Raw genomic sequence first — 16,172 nt, 5'->3', positions numbered from 1 at the left:
TTGTGGACAGAAGAGGACTAGGGTGTGGGTGGTGAATGTACCATGGGAGTATGTAATAATGGGCAAACCCCCTGGGGACTCTTTGAGCCTGAGTTTTCTCAACTAAACAGGAATGACAATCCAACCTTGAGGAATTGCCATGCAGAACAAACAAAATCTTGTCATTAGCAAACCAGCTCAGAACAGGTAATTGTCTCAGAGATGCAGAATGTCAACACGGATCGTGAAGACTAACTTATGCTAACCTCTCCACTAACATATGAGAAGCCCGAGGCCTGGAGAAAGGGAGTAGGTATAGGGCAGAATCCACTGCTACCTCCCCATACGCTGAGTCCTTCCCTGGGCACAGAGCCAGCCAGTCTGCCTCCTGTTGCCATTCATGCTGCAGGTGCACCTCCCATAAGCGTTCTTTTTCTGAGGCACCTTTTTCTTTCCACCGAGAAGGGTTTTGCAGAGAAGCCTTTAAAAGCTTTTAATTGACCTCTACCCATCACTTCCTGACTACTCCCAAGCCTGACTAATCCTCACTTCATCTTGTCTTTCATCTCAGTCCTTTCCATAAGGACTGAGAGACAAGAAGGTAGGAGGCCCTGTCTCTTCAGTCCCACCTCTGCTATATTCATCATCCTTTTCAACCTATTCCACCTGTCAGTGACTTTGCTCCTCTTTGCTTAAGTCCTTACCCTTCACCTGCCTAAGGTCTACTCATTCTTCCAGATTCAGCCTTCTTGAAACCTGGTATCAGACTGAATTAGGAGACCCCACTCTACCTGGAACTCTGTGCTCCCACACCTGTCTAGGTTTTTCTCTCTGTCAAAGCATGAATCACAATCTAATAAAACTGTAACCACATTGTCTCCCCCAACAGACTGGGACATTCAGGCATTCCCTCTCTACCCCTAGGCCAGGAGAAAACACACCCATAGCGACTTTGTCAGAACCTGAACCAAATGAGGGAGAAAAACTGTGATGAGAACTGCTTAGAAGTTGAGATATTCATATCTGATTCTAACCCTAGATGCTGTGCAACCTCTAGGGGGGACTTCTCTGGGTCTCAGTTTCACTATCTACAAAAGTAGCATGTCAAACCAGAGAATCTAAGAAGATTCCCCCAGCTTGAAGTCTCTAATTGTCTGCAAGGTAATAATGGCAGGTAAAGTGGCAAAAGAGACAGAAGGAAAAGGCAGGAGAGTGGGCGTGGTGGCCCTTGGCGCCCCTAGCACTAATCAGGGAAGAGGTAGGAGAAAGGTGCAAATGGAAGAAGGCTTTCGGAGGAGCCTCTGTAGAATTTCAATCATTCTCATTTCCCGTGGGTAACAGCACTGAACGAACAGCTTCTCAGGTTGATTAAAAGGCTTTCGTTAGACTCTAGATATTAATCACCTGCAGTTGCTGGGAATGTCTCCCTCTGCGAGGGAGCATTTGAGATTATTGCTTAATTAACAAGGTTTATAACAGTGCTAATGTGTCCTATTAAAAAAGTTATAAAAATTAACCAGAACGCAAAGCTGAGGCTCATTTAGAAAACTCAGACACTCCGCAAAAGGTCATTTGACCTTAATAGGTTGAACTGTCATTCTGGAGCTTGTCATTAGAGCAAGACTCTGCTTCAGTTCTCCTGCTTTTATCTTTCCAAAGTAGCATCAATGTTTGCCCCATCGCTCTGCTATCAGGTAAGGAATTATTTTAAAATCAAGAAAAAGAAGAAATCCTCACCAACTCTGTGAGCATAAAGGCTTTTCTATTTTTTTATATGGCAAATGTGACTACATGTGATAAAATCAGACAAAATAAATATAAACAATCTCAATCCAGCAGACAGCTTGCATGGGAAGAACCAGCCAAATGCAATCTGGAATAGCTCAAATAATTAGGCTAAAAACAGTGGTTATATCGTGGGATAGGAGACAGACGTCAAACCTGCCTGTCTAGTAAAAAAAAAAAAAAAAATCAACATTATATTTCAGTAATACAAGAAACCTCTGGCGACAGCAGGTAGCCTGAAAGCCCAGTTCAGCTTGGCTATCTCTAATCAGATATATGGCCTTGGGCAAGTCAATTTCCTTCTCATTCATGTACATAGCAAGCATTTATAGGCAATAAGGGTTAGACAAGGTCCCTAGGAGGCAAAGATACAGTAAGAGAACTGAGGTAGGCACTGGGTGCTCTGAGATGAATGACAGACAGAAACATCGACCCACCCTAAAAGGTCAGAGATGATTTCCTGAAGGAAGGCTCACCTAAGCAGATCTGCATGGTAAGCAGCAGTTAGCCAGGCAAGGCAGCACAGATGGAAGGTAGGTAGTGTAACCTGTGTTCCAGGCATCCGGAAAAGTATCTGCAAATTCCCCAAGGTGATGGGGAACAAGGCTTGCTCAGGGAATACGGCAGTTCACCATGGTAATAACTTAGAGTGCAGGGGGAATACTGCTGAAAAATAATACTGGAGGTACAGCCAGGAACCAGATTACAAAGGTGCTTTTCTGGCATGTTAAGAAGCTTACTCTTTAATAATGAACATTCTGAACAGGCTGTGACTGGGTGGTGGTCAAGGGATATCTGGTTTCTGAAGATTGCTCTGGTTACATAATGGAGACAGGAGTCTGGAAGCTGCCAGAGTAATGGAGGGGAGAAATGAGTGTGGGCTATGAGAAGGGCAGTAACTATGGAGAGATACAGATGGTTCTCTCCATATTTGGAAAAAGGAGAGACATTTTAAAATGGCTTAGAAAATGAGGGAGTGGATCAGCAGTGGTTTAAGAGAGATTTGGGGCCAAACAGATGGGTAGTGAGGGATGTGGAGGAGTCAAGGATGAGGCCTGGGTGCCTGGCTGGTGGTACTACTCACCAAGACAGGGAACACAGAAGAGGCGAAGGCTTCACAGAGAAGGAGAGGAAGAAACAAAGAGAAGTGAGTAGTGCAGTTTTGCCAATGTCATGTGGACATCTGTGAAGAGATAACCAGTGGGCACTTTGATACATAGATTAAGAAATCAGAAGTGTGAATTGAGTCAAATACACATTTGGGAGTCATCATCCATTGAATCAACAAATATTTATTGAGCGCTTACTATAGGCTAGCCCTGAACAAGATGCTCATAAAGTTTAATTCTAATGGAAGTGGGAGAAGAAAGAAAATTATCAAGTAAAAAAAGTAAATAGGAATGCTATGCAGAGATGTGGCAGACAGCAATGGAGAGGCTACTTTAGACTGAGTGGCTGGGGAGGCCTCTCTCAGTGACAGGGAGGGAGGGCATGCAGATCAGGAGCAAGCGAGTAGGAACAGAAAGGACCTGGAAGAAGGCCTCCAGTGCTGCAGCATGGTGGCAAATGGGAAGTGCGGTACAAGATGAGGTCAGAGGCGTCCCAAAGGCAGATCACTAGGCCCAAAGGCAGATTATCTGCGATAGATGAGGAGTATGGATTTCAACCCAGAGCCAAGGGCACACTGAAGGCAATGGGAACAATAGGAAGTGAAGAGAGAAGCTGAGGAATGCTTGGTAGGACTAGAGAGAAGGTGGATGGACACAGAGGAGAGGGCCCATCAAGGAGACTGAGAAATCAGAGAGGTGGGAAGAAATCCCCAGTGTGCAGAACAGGTTTCTCAGTGAAGGAGGAATGGTCGTGTCAAACAGTGCCAGTGAGAGTGTGAGAAACACACAAGGATTTAGTGATGAGGAAGTCACTGGGGACCTTGGTGAAAACACATTAAGCAGAAGGCTGGGAGGGGAAGGCAAATGGCAAGGGCATTAACAGGGAACACAGACAGCGGGTGTAGCCAGTCTTTCCAGGAGCCTGAATGTGAAAGAAGGGAGATATAACAGCAGCTGGGTGACAGAGTGCCCTTCAAGGAGGATTTCTTTGCTTTTGTAAGAAATGAGTGATCAAATATATTTATACAATGCTGGGAAGGAAACAGTAGAGCAGGAACATAACTGAAGGAACAAGGTACTTAGGAAGGCAGGTGGATTAAAATCCAGAGCCCAGACGGAGAGAATCACCAGCTCTAAATAAGGAACTCTTTTGGGACAGGAGACAGGAAAATGGAGGACATAGTTAATCTGTAGGTGTGATGCTTCAAAACTGTGGAAATTCCTTTACTTTCCTCTGTGAAAGAAGAGACAAGGCCTATCTCTTTGATATATGTGAACTATCATATTTGGAAAAAGTAAAAAATTTTTAAAAACGCTTGGAAAATGAGGCAGTAGATCAGGGAGGGAAACTCAGACAACTTGTCAGATGATGCTGAGTCCCAGCTGGGGTTGAAGCTAAAGAATGTGTAATGGCCCAAGCCACATGGCTGAGATGTGTTCTTCTACACTGCTGCACTGCTACAATCCTAGGCAGCCCTGACTATCTTAAGAGGCAAGACAGTTTCAGCTTAGTTTTCAGCTAAGGAATCTGAAACAGAGAGAGAAAGTGATTTACAAGAAATCACACCAAATTTGGTCAGGGGATCAGCTTGTGGGTCTCCGTGTTTCTTCTGTTCAACCTTCATTTACTGAGTGCCTATTATGTGCCAGACACTATGTTTGGCAATGAGGCCACAGAGATGAATCAGATACAGTCCCCAGATCCTTGAGGGAGATACACAGCAGATGATTTTATGCAATGTAATAATGGCAGGAACAGGCAGTTATCTGAAGATACCCAGGACCTCCTGAGTCACGTTCCAACCAGCATAGCAGAATTAGAAGTCGGTCACCTACCAGGCAGGGCAGAGCAGGGGTGCATCCCCAGGATGGCCTTTTTCTCAGGGTGACCTCCCAAATCAGGCTTTACCATTTCAGACAGCAGCCAGATGAAAGGTTACCTCTGATTATCCAAAAATAAGCGGCTGCCTAAATCAATTAATCCAGAGCCAGCCAGGCAAGGGAGGCAGCTATGTTACAGCAGAACAAGCCCCAGACCAGAGTCGGTGGGTGTGTGTTTGAATCTAGGCTCTGAAACCTTACAGCTTTGACCTCAGGCTGGTTGCTTACCCTATGTCCTGCCACCTTGAACTCCAAAATACACCCTAAACCTGGGCCTATTTCTCCACCTCCACTGCTGTGCCCTTAGTCTATGGCAGCAGCATCTTCCACCGAGAGCAGTGCATCAGTTTTGCAACTCAGCTCTCCTGTGGTCACTCCATGATTGGAAGACCTCCACTGCCCTTCTACTCTAGCAAATCCAAGCTGCTTACTGTGGCCTTCCCAGCCCTAGAAGACAGGCTCTCGCCCACCTCCCTGAGCTCACTATCTCTTCTGCATCCCAGCCACATGGGGCTTCTTCACACCCGGAGCACGCCGGCCTTCATACCTGCTGCTTATTCTGCCTGATTTGTCACCCTTCAGATCATTACAAAGATGCTTCTTCCACATCCAGATTGCAGCTCAAATGTCACCTCCTTAAACAAACCTTCTCCAACTACCCCAGTGAATGTAGCCCTCTCTGTCCTATCACACATCATATGAGCAAGCTCACAGTACCTGAAATTATTGAGCTTGTTCCTAGACGTATTTGTTGTCTGCCCCCAGAGTCTGCTGAAAACACAAGTGTTGACTGACTGAGTCTTACTTTCTTTATGAAAACATGGCAGAGCTGGACACTGGTCAGTGGTTAGGAGCACAGATTCTGAAGACAGCCTGCTGGCTCGGGTTCCTGGCTTTCCTGCCTCTAGCTGTATAACCTGGTCAAGTTACTTAACATTTCTGTGTCTCAGTTTCCTTGTCTGTAAAATAGGAATTATAATAGTAAACAACAGTAGGGTTGTTATGAGGATAATGAATTAACATATATAAAAGTGTTTTTTAAAAGAGAACCATTTAACAAAAACCCCCAAATCCTGAAACACAGTAAGTGCCTAAAATAATTAGCAACTACTGTATTCTCTTTGCTCCCTCTGCACCATTGTTTGTCTCTATAGTTTGTGTTTTCTGTAGAGTAACTAGTTGTTTTTGTGTTTATCTTCCTTGTGAGACTATGAACTCCTTGCAGATGGAGGCTGTGTCTTACCCTTCTTTGTGTCAATACCCGGTAGAGGGCCTGGCAAAGAATGGATGGATGGAGAGAGGGTGGGAGAGAGGGAGGAAAGAAAAAACAGAGAGGACAAAGAAGAGAGGAGGAAGGAAAGTAGAGGAGGAAGGAGGAAAGGAAGGAAGGAAAAAGGAGGAAGGAAGGAAGGAAAAAAGGAAAGGAAAGAAGGAAAAGAGGAAAGGGAGGGAGGAAGAGAAATTCCAGAGTCCAGGATACAGCCCTATCTTTAGGGAGACAAATGGCTCCCTGTCTCTTTGCCTGCCCTCCAACCTCTCCCAAATACCAGAAAGGAAGCCGAATGTAGTGACTACCAGCTGGTCTTCATCTCATTAACTGCCCCAGGCACAATGCTAGAACCACCAAGAACTGCGTCCCCTAGCCTTGACCTTTCCTGCTCTGGGTACACAGCAGCATTCCCTTCCCATCTCCATGCCTTTGTTCAAGATGCTTCTGCCTGCAGAAGTGCAATACCTCACCATACATATCTGTGTCTCCTTGTCTGCTGTACCCTTCAAGGCTCAGTTCAGTGACCCCGGTCCCGAGGAATTCTTCCCTGATTTTCCAGCTAAGGGTATCCTCCCATCCTGAGAACTCCTTTAGCATGCCATCTGTCCCTTTCTCATGCTAATTCCTTGTGGCATATAATCATACTTGTGTCCACAGCTCATCTGCCCTGGTAAATGTGAGCTCCTCTGGGACATCTGCTTGGTGTCCCCGGGCTCAGCCCAGGGTCTGCATGCAGAGGTTTCATAAGTAATCACTGAATTGAATTGTGCCTAACACATTCTTGACAGAGTCATTATGTTTCCACTCAGTGACCTACCTCTGACGATGCTTAGTTTGTGAGGCGAGAGGGGTGGTTTAGGGACTGCATCTTTCTTTTTTTTTGTGGCGACTCCTGTGACGCTTCTGTTTTTCAGAACATCTGTTCCCCAAATCATAACTGCCAAGTTCTTCGTGTACTTGGAATCTCCTTGGGTTACTTGTAGCTGGTGCCATTTCTCCTCATCAACCCAAATCCCGCTTCCCAGATGGACCTGAGAGGAATAAGAACACCAGCACCTGTTTAGTCCGACAGGAGGGCAGTGGGAGGCTTCTCTTGTCCTTTAAAAAGCATTGCTGCACAACTGTAAGAGATTCATGTCATAAATATGAAATTAACTCTCTTTAAGGGTAATCAGAATAGCTATCATCTACTGAATTCCTGTAGTGTGCCAGGCCTTATTCTAGCGCTTTATATTTGCTATCTCAAATCTTCACGGCAATTGTGGATAGAAGGCATTATAACACCATTTTCCTTTCAGATGGAAACACCAGGTTCAGAAAGGTGAAGTGACTTGCTGAACATCATTCAACTAGTAAGTGGCAGAGTTGAGATTCTACACTATACTTAGGTTATCGCGAGGCTGCTCGGAGCCTGATCAAATCTCAGGACACACACGCGTAACTTCTTTCTGTGTTACACTATGCAAAGATCCACCTTCCTTTAATGTGAACATTCTGGGACATAAACCTTCCTAGCATGGTGGTTCTCAACCTTGGGTGCACACAGGGGTCACCTAGGGAGCTGTAAAAATCACCAGTGCCAGCCAGCAGCCGTGGCTCATGCCTGTAATCCCAGCACTTTGGGAGGTCGAGGTGGATGGATCACGAGGTCAGGAGATTGGGACCATTCTGGCTAACATGGTAAAACTCTTGTCTCTACTAAAAATACAAAAACTTAGCCAGGCGTGGTGGCATGCGCCTGTAGTCCCAGCTGTTTGGGAGGCTGAGGCAAGAGAATTGCTTGAACCTGGGAGGAAGAGGTTGCAGTGAGCTGAGATCTGTGCCACTGCACTCCAGCCTGGGAGAGAGTGAGACTCTGTCTCAAAAAAAAAAAAAAAAAAAAAAAAATCACCAGTTCCTGGGTCCCACTCCTAGAGAGTCTGATTTATTTGGGCTGGGTGTGGCCTAAATAATTCCAATGTATGGCGAAGTGTGAAAACCTCTGCCAGCTCAAGTAAGGAGAGCAGCTGCCCTGCCAACTGGAGTAGGGCTGTGCCAGTCCTTTCCCACCTCTGAGCTTCATTTCCCTACCTATGAAGTGGTAGAGCTGGATTTCATCTCAAAGTTCCTTCTGGCTCAAAACACCTATGATTTTAAACACAACCACAAGGTACCCAGTTTGATTCCGACAGCACAAAGAACAAAACACAGTCTTACGCTCCCTACGAGTTTCAGTGCAGAGCCAATAAGACACAGAATGTTCCAGCAATAAGCTACAAGATTTTCATTTGTTCTCCTTTCTGCACCTTTAGTAAATCTAAAAAAAAAAAATTAGTATAAAATTTAGATCTCACAAGTCATTTACTAACATTCATCATTAAAAAAACAGTGTTCGCTTTGACATTGCCATTTACGTTGTGCTTCTGCTGTGTCTGTGAAGGGAAGAAATGGCCTCTGTCGGGACACAGGGCGGCAGCTGCTAACGAGCTAAACTTTCTACGGGGCATGAGAAGGATCTGCCAAAGGTCCTTGTTTTCAGAAAGGCCTGCAGGTTGCCAATATCACATGGTCAGAGACATCTCTGGAGAGGTCTTGCTCTAAGAGACTGGATGCATACCCAACTAATGGTAGACCAGCAAGACCAATTGTTCAAAAAACAATTAAAGATCTTTCTACTACTGGAGCTTGGCTTGGGAAGGAAGGCGAGTACACATAGTTAGGCAGTCAGGTCAGCCAGCAAAACTTCTTCCTTTACCAATTACTGAAATTTTCTAACCATCAAGAAGAAAAAAAATAGCAACACAACCCACCCACGAATGTAAGTCAACAATCTACCTGCACATCTGACTTTACCTCCTTTTGCTCAAAAGATCAGACTGCTGCAGGCAATCAGATAACTAGATCCACCTGGCCTCTCTGTGCTGTAACCTTCAGTGCTGCAAAGCTGTTCATCCGCTCAGGAAAGATAAGCAGCCTTGGAGCGGGATGTGCTACCTGGCTGCTGGCCAGGCAACACGGACACCAAGGTCCAGTGTGGCCTTTCCTCCGCAGTTCCAACTGCAGGTGGGCAGTCTGTGTGCCAGACTGGGCATGCTGAGGACAAGTTCCCTGCTGCTCCCTGCTGGACCCTGCATCACTTCCCTTGATGACACTTGAAGCCACCCACACAAGCTTCCTGAGACAGGAGAAAAACAAGGAACTTTGAATTACATTAAATTCTGAATCAGAAAATCATAGAGATGGATGCCAACTTCAGATTTTTCAAAAATCTCTTCTTCCCCCCACCCCACCCCGACCCCCTGGGCCTTGCTTTCCTGTGATCTTTTAATTTGTTATTCTTGAAAGGGAGAAGAAAGTCCTTTTAGCCAAAGTTCTACAAGAGAAAAGGGGTACTAGTACGTTTTGAGTACCTATAATGAACCAGGTATTGTACATTCAATTTGTTTATTCTTCATAATGACCTTAAGAGATGAAAATAGGTAGAAATTATTTTCCCATTTTACAGATGTAAACAGAGATTCAGAGGGACTATGTAACTTTTCCTAAGGTACACAGTCAATTTTGGAATCAAGATTCAAACCCAAATCCTGAAGCTTCTGCTCTCCCTGTCTTCCTTGCTGCCACCAAGGTGGTGCTGATATAGATCAAAGACAGCAGACCTAACACATCAATGTTCAGTTAGTTTTCCTTTTGAGTTTTCTCTGTATCTGCCTGGCTATTTCCCACACCAACTTCCAGTGCAGTTCACCACTGCAGACAGGGAAACCAGGAAGACAGCCACGGATTGGCCTTTGCCTCCAGTCCTTGCCCCCTTCAACCTGCCCATCCTATAATCACGACAGATTAAGTTCCCTAAAACACCTCCTTCCTTGTTTGACTAGATGACTTCTGTGGTCTTTCAACTGTGTTTTTATGTAAATCCTCTGGAATTTTGAATGGCTCCCTGTTTCCTATCATATTTAACCCAACTTCCTTAGTCTGGCTTTGAAGGCCCATTAGAATCCATTCTGTTTACTACTACTTCATTCCCCTACTATATTCATCTATATAGTCCATCTATACTACAAAATTCCTGAACTTGTTCATTTCCTGCTACTTCCAGTGTGCTGTAACATCAAGAGGATGGGTGCTGGAGCGGCCAGCCTGGCTGTAAATCTCAGCTCTTCTACCTGCTTGCTGGTTAACTTGGGCCACTTTACTTTTCTGAGCCTCACTTTTCTCATCTATACAGTCAGCAGATCATTGCTACCTCAGAGTTGCTGAGAAGGTTAAATGAGAAAAGATATGTAAAGTGTCAGGAGGACAGCAACTGTTACATCCTTTACCCCTTTTCCCCTCCCCAGGTTTCTGCTCCTGCCATTCTCTTGCTCAGGAATAAATGTTTTCCCTACTTTTTCTTAAGCCTGCTAATCTTAAGCCCCAGTCTAAAATTCAGGAAACACTCCTTAGTTACTGCAAACCTAAGTTCTATCCTTTCTGAATTTCTAGCCCACTTAGAGCCTTTGCCACCTGATTCAGTCCTTCACAGTACATGTCAGTGGGGAGGGTCAAGGCTTTGCCTCTTCTGTCCCCTACAAAGTGATACGGGCTAGTCTGTACACAAAGCAGTAAAAAAAATCATGGGCATATTTAATGTCTTTATGGAACTGTTTTTCACTTCTGATGAGCTGCTGTTCCTTAGAGATGAAAATATTTTCTGACATTCACTCAAGTACAAGGCCAACTTTAGAGCACAGAAGGAAACGGGCTTCACTACGACCAATCACAGGTATATACTGGGGCATCTGAGACAAGGGCCCCTGAGGTTAGCGAGGCTCAAGGTCACCTGGAGCAATGCTCAGCTTTCAGGGATGTAGCAGAACAGACTGGTGAGAACACTGGCCTGGGAACCAGGAGGTCTGGCTTTCAGTTCCTGCCTGCCTCTAACCTGTTATATAATGGTAGAGGAGTCCCTTCTCTGGATATGTTTCCCTATCCATACTACGTATAAATTAGGTTATTTAAAATTTAATGGTCTTTGCAGCTTTATGATTCAATGAGTTTTTGAAATAAAACATTTTAGACAAAGAAACACAATGCACTTTACCCAAATCAGAAATTTGTGTGGCAAGCCTGATTCATGTAAACCACAGTATACTATCCAACCAGTTTTAGTGTTATATGTCAAAGGAGGTTATTAAAAATATGGCCATCTGGTAGGGGGGAACTTGATCAAAATATATTTATGTGAAAAGTTTTATAGGACAAAAATCATTTCCTACTAGGAAATGTATCCCATTCCAGTGCTCTAAGCCTTGCAGAGATTAAGGCCTCTGATTGTGCAGACAGAAGGAAGGGTTAGAGAAGACAGCAGAGCCAAGAACAATGAGGGCTACTTGGGGGATGTGGGAGATGCTGTTCTGGGAAGCTGCCATCATTTCCAGTGTGTCCGCTTCCTTTCCTCTGCATTTAAAACTCTCTCTGCCTGACTACCAATTAGTTGCAAACAAAAACCAGGTTAGTCTTATAGCAACACGCTGGCAAAAACCAATGAAAAAACAAAATAGGCATTTTCAAGATTTGCTGTTCAACTCATGTGTAAAAATATTAAATGAGGTTTGAGAGACTCATTTTCTGGGAGAAGAATGCTATCTTTGCAAAAGAGGCCCCCTAAACTGCTCTGAAACGATCCACCAGCCTTCAAGGCAAGGGAGAAATAGATTTCTCTTGGAAGCTACTTTAAGAAAAACTCTCTAGTCACTCCACAATGTGTTCATGACTAAAAAGAAATCAACATAGCATAGTCCTATCTTTTATCTTTGATTGGGGAAGGTTCACCAAACTTAGATACACAGTTTGAATCAGAAAGGCCTTTGGAGAGTATCAATCCGATCCCATCTTTCACAGATAAGGATGCTGAGACCCAGAGAAGTGAAGGGCCTTTGCAAGGTCACACAGGTAGGATAGATGTAGAGCTACGCTAAGAACTCAGGCTCCAGGCTGCCGACTTCCAACCTGTCATGCCACCTCTCCTCTGCAAAGCTGATGTTTCAAGCCTGTCGAAGGGAGCAAGGCAAGGCAGAATGGGCCTGTGGCCTGGCCCATCAGCTTTGCCTCTGCAGGGGAGGAAGTGCGCAGTGGGAGATGCAGGGAATGACAGCACATCCAAGAGAGCCCTGAAAACTAATACGTTTCATTTCCTCAGCTTGACAATATTTGCTTTGGCTCAGGTTGGCCAGTTGCAGAGACATATCTGGACAAACCCAAATAAAACAAATTTTTCTTTCTCATCAACCTACCAGAGAATGATACTAAATAAACAGAGACCTTCTGAAGCATGAGGCAAGAAAAATGAACCAACACATGACGCGTTAAGGAGAATGAGAGGCGATATCTGTAATGCATGCCACAGTGGCAGAGAACAAAACACTAAAGCTGAATTTCACCAGTGCCTACACAAAGGGCTCTGATATACTTCTTCAGAGATCAATTCGACTGAACATTAGAAGAATGTCAGAAAAGTTTCCTCCCCTGCCCTGCTGGTATATATCATCATGTGACTTTAAGATTTTTCAAAAGCGATTCCATTACTAATAGTGCTTAAGTTTTTATTCATGATTTGTTTTCAAGGTCATATAAATAACTCTGAGGAGTTCTATGTGGTCCCAGGACTGTGGGCTAACCACTGCTGCATATATAGCTTGAAGGAGGCTTAGGGATAAGCGAGTGTGTCTTATTCATTCCTGTATTCCTGTTATCTAGCACAGGGTTTAGAACATACAGATACTTTCTAAGTGGTGAATGAATACAAACTGAGTTGTTATCTGTAAATCAGATACTTCATTTCCAGCTCACCTTATACATTTGAGGCATCTGCTTTCATAGGAAGGTGACACAAGTTTCGTCAAACTATGATGGGAATTAAGAAATATCTTTCTCACTAGTAAGCTATTTTAAAATGTCAGTTTACTTTTATAGTTGCTTTGGCTCAATATTTAAAAAAAAAGAAAGAAAAAAAAAAAGGAAGAAGGAAGAGAAAACGCCCCAGCAAAGCTACGCTACTTATAATACACAAATTCCAGAAACAGTCATTCAGGCTAGGCCAGGAGGCCAACCAGTCGAGCTGTGATTTGGAAAGCTCCCACCATACTCTCCACCTTTACTCTGACTAACAAACACTTGCAGGGAATGGATATTGAGCTTAAAACACTACCTTGCCATTGTCTAGGATATACTTGTCCATGACAGGCGCAGGAGCGGGGTAATAGGACGACGTATTTGCTTCCTCACTGAAAGTGCTCCGTAACTCCGGCTCGGGCTCGAGACATTCTGACTTTACTTTTTCCAGATCAATGGCGGGACCTAGGCAGTTAAGAAAAGAAATCTGTCTAGAACTCCAAGGAAAATAAAAGGCAAATATTTTTAACTAGGCATCTATCAGCACACAGTGGCACAAAAATATCCTAGCTTATTTTTGTCCATTGAACTACACTTAAACCCAGACTCGAAAATAATACGAGGCATGAATGTCACAAGGGAAAAGGTGGAAAACTGGAAGACAAGAGTGGACTAGACTCTAATCAAGTTTGAATGAGAAGCACTCTTCCAGGGTGTCATTGTCTAAATGGAAAGGCAGGGATTCAACTTCCTGCACAGGAAAGAGGTTCTGTTAAGACTGGGTTGGAGAAGAAGGGGTGGCAGTTACTGGAATATGCAAATTGTGTATTTGCCAAAATCCTCACCTCAGTATCTTACAGTGGAGAAGGCCGTAACAGAAGAAGGAAGCTTAGGAAAGTGTGGGCAAAAATGTGAAGGCCTCCCCCTCCCCAAGACCTAGTATCTAGACAGGAGCATTTGAACCAAGAAATTAAAACACAATACACATTAAGCCCCTGATTGCCTGATCCACCAGCTATTCTGATTTTTATTTTAATGCAATCAACACAAATTACATGCAGTTTAAACAGCGAAAGGAAGCTAGATAAATGGTGATAGTTTCTAAAGGGGTTATTTTTTCTCCATTAGCTTTTAAAAATTGACTGTTTTTTAAAATCACCTATTGTGTGTTGATTACTAAAGGGCAGAGAAACAGGATGAAAATGGGTAAATAAGGCCAAATGACTTGATTAACTTTTGTGGGAGAACAACTTCAAAGGCCAACATAATTTAACATGCTGGAAATTCTCCCCATGCAAACATTTCAGGAGTTGACTGAGATCAGAGATTTGGCTGCTGCCACAGCAGCTCCCTCTGGCCGTGCATGTTAACTTAGGTAACAGATGAACTCACAGACCAGGCTTCTCTTATCCTAGCCATGTGGAAAACTGGGTACAAAGCTCTTTATATATTAAAGCCCTTTGTAACAATCTGCTTGCAACTCTGGGTTCAGTTGACACATCCTAGACTTTGGTTGGTGGCAGTGAAGGTCCTGGTGAATTTGTTACTAAAATTCCTCATGATACAGCTTCCCAGGAGAGAATATCAATTCTGAATTGCTGGCAGCTGCTAACTGAAAGATGAAATCTCTGTAGTATCCTAAGATTTAAGAATGAAACTTGCACAAAGCTGAATGCAAGATGACTGGGGAGCAGAACAGTGCAAATAAAAGACCTTGACTCCTTCTGGTAGAGATTTCAGGTCCCATTCCTAGCTATGCTATATTTTAATTGTGTGACCACAGGTGAGTAAATTACAGATACAGAAGTTGGCAGAGCAAAGGACCAATAGCATCGTAATCGTTCTGATAGCATCTCCCAATAAGAGGTGCAGGACCTATTCAAGGGCTGGGCCTAGGTCTTATTCTTTCCTTTGTCCCCAGCACCTAGCGCTGAGTAGGCACTCCCTAAATGTTTGCTAAGTAAATAAAACAATGACGACAATGAATGAGTAATTCTAAAGTTTTAGAAGCAAATATCAAAGTTTCTTCTCTCTGTGTGGGATCACAGGTTAAATTTTTGAGACACAAACAAATTCAAGTGGAGCATTTGATCTTTTCTCAGATCTGGGAAGAGGTAATTACTTAAATTTCCCCTAAAGCACATGGCTGAGTTGGTGTGTGAAATCTCTTCTAGGTCTGACCTTCAGCCAACAGAAAAAAAATAATAGGCTGAAAAGAAGAGGTCCGTGAAAGCCACTCACTCAGAGTCATCTTTAGCAAGAACGTGCCCTTCCTCTAAAGCCTCCTTTTCCTTCCATGAGAGGCTGGACAACAGAATGAATCCAGTATAGCCGTGACTTCAGTTGATTCTCTCCCATCCATCTCTATAAAGGCCATCAAAGGGATCTTCCACATGACCCTGTCTTTCCTTGCTTAGGCTGCCCACTACCCTCAAAATTAAGTCCCACACCATGGCCTCCATAAGGCCCAGAACAACCAGCCTCCTCTCTACCTCTAGGGTCATTTCTCGCCCCCCCCACCAATATTCACCTCTGCTCAGGTACCCCAAATATTATGTTGTTCCAGGCATCTGTGCTGTTGTCTTGGCCTTGAACACTACCTCATCTGTCTGCCACGCGCCCAGTTAGACTTCAGGACATAGCTCAGGTGTCTCCTTTGTGAGGCTTGACTGTCATCACTCCCAGGTAGGGGGGTCTCTACATTGTGACTACTTTTAGCAAATTATGTTTGCAATCATCTGCCTGTCGGTTTTCAACATTAGACTATAAAGCTCTTCAATAGCAAAGCTTTACTCCCTTTAGCATCTTGGAGCCTAGGGAACTGCTGGTACATGACAGGCTCTTAGTAAATTCTTCATGACATGAGGGGAGGAAGAGAGGGACTTGAATGGGCTGGGACAAAGATTCTGAAGTAAAGTCCTGCTGCTGAGCAGAGGTGCTTGAGGGTAGAGGCATGGGCAGGTGGGAGGCTGTTCTGAATGTCTATAACCTTTCTTGGAGTCCGAGAAGTAGAAATCAGGGCTGTTAAGTAGAAATCAGAAGCATCTAGTTAGAATGGACAATTCAGATGGCACAATTCCAGACAAAGGGCTCTGCTATCACACTGTCTACAGAGGGACAGCTAAGGGACATCAGAGGGAGCAGGGGTTGAGAGAGTCACCTCTCTGTCTCCATCCTGTTGGTCCCCTCCCACAGTCAGACTCCATTCCAGGCAAAGTGGCTGGCCTAACCGTCTCCACACATACACCACTCTTTCCTGCCTCCTAGTCTTTGCTTGTGCCATTCCTTTTGTC

At 44.2% G+C, this 16,172-nt stretch overlaps 2 protein-coding genes across 4 annotated transcripts in view; both read right to left on the bottom strand.

The window, feature by feature from the left end:
• Positions 1-16,172, bottom strand: part of AGBL4 (ATP/GTP binding protein like 4) — a 1,514,939-nt gene that overhangs the window by 228,803 nt on the left and 1,269,964 nt on the right. The gene's annotated exons all lie outside the window — the stretch shown is intronic.
• BEND5 (BEN domain containing 5) overlaps positions 1-16,172 on the bottom strand; it is a 49,996-nt gene that overhangs the window by 1,799 nt on the left and 32,025 nt on the right. For both annotated transcript variants that reach the window (XM_033226461.1, XM_033226462.1), the window contains exons 4-5: positions 13,196-13,344; positions 6,842-7,055 (exon numbers count right to left, since the gene is read on the bottom strand). In XM_033226461.1, coding sequence (XP_033082352.1) covers positions 6,842-7,055; positions 13,196-13,344 — 363 coding nt within the window. The remainder of the gene's footprint in view (positions 1-6,841; positions 7,056-13,195; positions 13,345-16,172) is intronic.

Source organism: Trachypithecus francoisi, unplaced genomic scaffold (genome assembly GCF_009764315.1).
Source record: "Trachypithecus francoisi isolate TF-2019V2 unplaced genomic scaffold, Tfra_2.0 Lachesis_group12, whole genome shotgun sequence".
Taxonomy (NCBI): domain Eukaryota; kingdom Metazoa; phylum Chordata; class Mammalia; order Primates; family Cercopithecidae; genus Trachypithecus; species Trachypithecus francoisi.
The sequence above is the reverse complement of the archived record's forward strand: the minus strand, read 5'-3'. Positions and strand labels throughout refer to the sequence as shown.